This window comes from Rhopalosiphum padi, chromosome 3, assembly GCF_020882245.1.
Source record: "Rhopalosiphum padi isolate XX-2018 chromosome 3, ASM2088224v1, whole genome shotgun sequence".
NCBI classification, from domain to species: domain Eukaryota; kingdom Metazoa; phylum Arthropoda; class Insecta; order Hemiptera; family Aphididae; genus Rhopalosiphum; species Rhopalosiphum padi.
This window is the reverse complement of record NC_083599.1, coordinates 33,784,562-33,790,648: the sequence shown is the minus strand read 5'-3', so window position 1 is coordinate 33,790,648 and position 6,087 is coordinate 33,784,562. Positions and strand designations below refer to the sequence as shown.

The 6,087-nt window shown below is 24.4% G+C and overlaps 1 protein-coding gene across 1 annotated transcript; it reads left to right on the top strand.

Annotated features, from left to right (window-relative positions):
- The first annotated feature begins 1,167 nt into the window (after nt 1-1,167).
- On the top strand, nt 1,168-2,785 carry LOC132927557 (uncharacterized). The gene is made up of 4 exons (XM_060992104.1): nt 1,168-1,387; nt 1,455-1,551; nt 1,832-2,049; nt 2,622-2,785. The coding sequence occupies exons 1-4, from the start codon at nt 1,274-1,276 to the stop codon at nt 2,670-2,672; spliced, it is 480 nt and encodes a 159-aa protein (XP_060848087.1). The 5' UTR covers nt 1,168-1,273; the 3' UTR covers nt 2,673-2,785.
- The last annotated feature ends 3,302 nt before the right edge of the window (nt 2,786-6,087 follow it).

The following is a 6,087-nucleotide window of genomic DNA, read 5'->3' as shown; positions in this document are numbered from 1 at the left end:
ATAACAATTGTAATAAAATTGTGTATAATATATACATATGTATATAACAGTACACAGTGTCCGCGTTCTGCAATGTACTTTTTTATCCGACCGTACAAAGTGTCCACGTTTCGCACATTTGATGCACGACCTTACAAAGTGACCTAGAACCCATCAGGACATAGTCCCGGAATAAACGCATTTTAAATTTACATTGTTTAAAATTTGTTTCTGGTTTCTACCATGTAAAAAATAAGATCCAATCACAGATATTTTTTAAAAATGTTTGACGATTTAACTAAAGTTACATGTATAATTTTTATAAGCATTCTGTGAAACTGTTTTTAAATTATGTCATCCACCTATAGGCTATAACTAACAAAAACTGAAAAACATTATTTAAATGGTAAGATATAAAAATAGATCAAAGCACGCTTGTATTATTATAATATTATATAATATCAAATTAAATGGTGTATCAATATTATCAAACAACAACAACAATAACAATAAAATCATTTCTGGTAACAACAATACTGGAAATTAGTGCGACGTTACATACGTTAGCAATCCGTATTAAAATTTCATTTTGGATCTAAAAAAACAAAATACACATTTAAAATGTATATAAAATAAAATAAGTCGTAAAATATATAATCTTTTATTACAACTAAACTTATTCACAAAACAAAAATTCAAAAGGAAAAACGCTCTAAACTGTTTTAAATTGTTTTAACAAACAAAATTAATTTAATAATTTATTTTGTATACATTTTAAATAGGCATCTTAGTTTGTTTGAATCCAAATGATGACGATTTAAGATTTAATAACATTGATGTAGGCACTAATCGAGCGTACATCGCCTAATACCATTGATTATAAACAATAATGATTACATTCAATCGAAACAAAAGTCATTTCATTATTTTCATTTTAATGGTATAGAAAATTATTCTGTAAATTTTATTATTTTTGTACCAATAACTACTATAATTCTGTTATTAACATCTTTGGAGTATTATTTTACTCGTATCTATAACAAAATTAAAGATAGATGGTGTTTTCGTAACATTTTACAGATAAGAAATATGATAACAAGTATGAACATACCTATTACAAGTAACCTGGCATCTCCGACCATGTCATGCTGTTAATTGCTATCAGTTTTTACTTAGTTGCCGCCTAGATCTGTTGTCGGTGTCTCGTATTTGAATGTTTATATTTGATCATATATTTCGATCAGTGTGACTCACTGTTGTTTGTTTGTTTCGGTCGATATTACTTTAGATAAGTATGTCAAATTCAAGTCTCCAAATGGAATTAGAAAACAAAGATTTTAATTGGAACGTTGAAGTAAATTTTCTAAATATAATCTCTACCCTGTTCAACAATTGGCCAGAAATGAAAGTGAGTGGAACTTTGTTACAGGTTACCGTTTTCAATAGTGTAACTTTTATAATATTTTTTTTTTAAGTTGGTTGTTGATCGCACTTCAGAAGATTCGCGCAATGATGTGTATGATGATATAAAGAAATTTTTACAGAATATATTTGATTGTGTTTTGATATATGGTGTGTATCTACAATTTTCATATATTTTTTATTAATTTGTTTAATAATATTATTAACACTAAACAGTTATAATATTATACATGTATAATTTAATTCTGCTCCTCTTTCCAATTACTCTTCTGTATTAATTATGTTTTTATAATTTGTACATAAGATAGTTTTTGGTTATTCTTTATCTTAGTAAATAAAATGTGAATTCTTAAGAATTTAGAACAATAAATTATTGGTATTTACAATTTATGAAACAACCTATAATTAATGTTAATTTATTATAATTTAGGTAACAGTTGTGGTGATAAACTATCTGATATTATTAAAAAAAGTATGAGTGATGATTTTCATTTAGTAATAGAAGATTTTTCTGCCAAGGAGATAGGTACACGTATTTTTAATATGTATGATAAATGGTTTAATGTGGAGAATTTGACCGAAAGCCGCCAACAAGTTATAAATGAAATCAAGAATTTACCAAAATCAAATCCTATCATAGAATTTGAAGTAATTTTTTTAATACATTTTTACTATATTTTTGTTTATTGTTTTGAAAAATATTTTTAGTAGTAATTATCAATTTATTAAAATATAAGTAGTCATATTTTTTTTAGTTTTTCAATAAATTATATATTTCAAATCATTTTTACGTATAGAAACAACTATATAAGTTATTAAGTGTTCTTAATTCTCGCTGCCAAAATATAGTGTGTTATCAATGTTAAGCACATTAATATTTAAATACTATAAATGTTTGGTAAAAAGAGTAAAATATTAACAGCCATTATCAAATGTTATTGCACTATGCCAAGCTAATTAATGAAAATTGTAAATATAAATGGCCTAAAAATGGTTGAAAAAATAATTATTAATTTATAGCTCCCTGCCAATAAACTTACTATGGCATGTTACGATTCTTAAAATAAAACTACTATATATTTTAAAGTATTCACTAGAGCAATTGCATTTTACTCAATAATTAAAACAATAATTACTAAAAAAAGAAAAATATTTTATATTTTTAAATGTACTAAAACCTTATTATATAATATTTTTTGTTTTTTTTTTATCTTTTTCAGGATCTTCCGATATATAAATTAGTATTCAATACTGAAGAGATTATGTGTTAAAATTCATTTTTGAACGAATCAAAGTTTATTATTGATTATTAACAATTTATGTTATTTTTTTAAATGTATTATGATTTATTATTATTTAATAGAATACATTTGATTTTCCTAAACTAGCAACAGTATTTTAAACTATTCTTTCATGCTGTACCAAGTACATTTTGTATTATCTAAGATATATATAAATTATATATAAATAAAAGCTGAAAAAAATAGATTATGTTAATCAAAATATCAAATTAATAAATTAAAATTATAATTTTACCTTTTGGTTATTTATTATTTTTTCATATGGCTATGACAGGGCAACAATCATACAATATTACCTAAGTGTATTACCTAAGTATATGTAATGAAAGCTAGATTGTAATTTATATATTATAATTAAGTAAAATATTAATAATAATATGATTGATCAATCACCATCAAATGTATGAATTTAAACCACAATATCATATAAAGATTTAACAATACTCATCCTACATTGAACATTCTAGCTTTGTAAATTAAGATACTCATTTTATTACATAATATAATAAGATAATCACAATATAGGTATATACAAATGTTAAAGTCTATATTGATGTTATCTAATATTGAGTCTCAAATTATAATATTAGAAAAAAACACTACCTAATAAACACTTTTTGTGTTATGTGCGACAATTGTTTGATTGTGACTGCATTTATTTGAAATGGTTATTTTTATACAATTACATATAAAAACCTTAGAGAATTAATTTAGTATCTATTACAGTTAAAAATATTTGACTAAAAATCAAGTGAATTGGTTCTGTCTTTTGTGTAAAGAACGATAATGGAAAAAAGCATGCTCAACTATCAGGAAAATAGTAAAAATTGTAAAAATACAAATACTAATTTAACTATGATAAGTTTTTAGCAATCTTCAGTATATTTTGAGATTCACAGTTAATAATTTTATACTTTTATCACTTAATTACAAATGTTGTGTACTTTAACTTGTATAGGTAATAATAGAGTTCTTACTGATATTACTTGCCTATTAATATTTTATCATCAATTTTTTTTTATGGATATGTTATAGGTAAGTGCTTTTATGTATAAAAATGTATATTTATTAATAATTATCTATTACCTTTACCTATATCGTATCATTAAATAAAATATTGCATATGAAAACAGTTCAATATTTCTGCCTACTAAACCACTAATAAACAGTAATTGGTAAATAAAAATACTATGTTATAATTAAATTTAAATTATAAAATAATAAATATATTGTTAATTTATTAATAATTATTAAATCAATCATTTTTTTTTATTATTATTATTTTCTTACATAAAATGCCACTAATAGATGACTTTTTACTCAAATAAACAATTTTCTTCTATCATCACATATTCTTACTGAACTACAAAGTACAGATTATGTAAAATGAAAAAATATTGTTCTTATACTCATAAATCAGCACAAGTACTTACTATCTAGGTACTTAATAGCTACTTGTATCTATAATTCTTTATACAGTAAATCTAAATAATAATAGATCACAACAATTACAACATTATATTATTAAATAGTATGATAAGATAAGTATATTTATTAGTTATTAAGCTAAAAATATTGAACACTAAACTAATAATGTACAAAAAGTGAAACATTTAATTTTATAATCAATAATTAATGTAAAATAAATAATAAACAAATACTACATATTATTTAAAATATAAATATTATACATTCTAATCCGTCTGTACTTCAAAGTGTTGAGTTATTAGTTTGTTGTAGAATAGAGAAGAGAACTTGAAAGTATAGGAGACTTAACCTCTATCTAAATAATATTACAATTAAATTGTTGAGTTACTCGCTCAAACTTAATTTTTTTACTACACTAGGTAGTGTATGAAAATTTTTTGACAATTCGTTAAAACAATGGTAGATTTAGGAAGGTGAGTATTTGCCCCCCCCCCCCCCAGACGTGAATATAATGTTATACATATTAAATAGTTTACTGAAATATGATAAAATAAAATTTTTATTACCTATATTATTATAAATGTTTCAACTATCCTATCTATTCTTATGTACGAGAACGGAAGAACGAATCTACGTGCCGAAACCCATACATATATATATATTATTTTGTATTGTGTATTGTGTATTATTAGTTAAGAGGATGCCAAGTATTTGTTATTTCTCGCGCAACATATAATAATTTTACGTTCACAAAAATGACTATAAGTCTATAACCATATTAATTTCTCAAATTAGAGTGAAATTACCTATTATAAAATTTAAAGTTAAGAACATTATCTAGGGCATCTCATAAGAGTTTTATTATATTTTTATTTTAAAATGAGTTTTGAGTTTTTTAAGATGTATAAACAATTTATAATAAAATGTTTCTACTTTTAAAAATTTCGGGGGGTCTGGACCTTGGTATCACCCCTCTCTGCCAGTTAATATATTGAGTATTTGCATCACGCAATAATACGACAGTCGAAAACGGAAAATCATGAATTAATTTTTTTCTAATAAAATGTGGTCCAAAAAACATTTGTTTTTTTTTTAATTTACTATTATCTAACAGTATGTTAGAAAAAAGTTTATCATCTAAAATACCATCTTTTTAAATATTATCGCATAATGATTTTAGTAGTACCACTAGTACCAGTGGCAAACCCAGGGAGGGAGATTAGATCATAACTTTTTTTGCTGACTTTCAAAAAACAACTTATTAGATATTAGAGTTTTGCATTTGACAAGCCATGTACATTTCGTATAGGTATAGTTATGCTATAAATACACAGGGCCGGCGTGAGAGTAAGGCGACTCAGGCGTCAGGCGATCGCCTAGGACGCTATTTTCAGGGGGCGCCGAAATAGCTTTTTACAATTTTCAGACTTTTGTCAGTAATATATTTTTTTTAATATAAAATACCTACCTAAAACTTTGTACTGAAATATTGATAATTATTATTATGGTTATTTTGTTTAGCCATATATTAAAATAATATGAGCATAAGCGTACTAATGTAAAGTATTTATTGTATATGTTGCTCTATAAATACAGAAAAATCCCGTTAAAACGAACTCCAGCGGACCGACTTTTTTTTCGTTATAACGGAAATTTCGTTGTAACGAAAAATCAAATAAGTTGTTTATAAGCCCTGCTTTTCGACAGGGGATTTTTATGACATTTGTTATAACGGGATTTTTCGTTGTATTGGTATTCGTTGTAACGGGAATTTACTGTATAATATAATATTATACAAACATTATATTTCGTCATAATATGTTATTTTTTTTTTTAATTAAACGATATAACAAATTATGTACAAGTTAAGTATAATATATAATTTTTCCGTATTTCTGTCCACGAGCAACATTTTTTTCAGAGTATTGTGATCAGGGCTCAAGACTTATAGCACTTA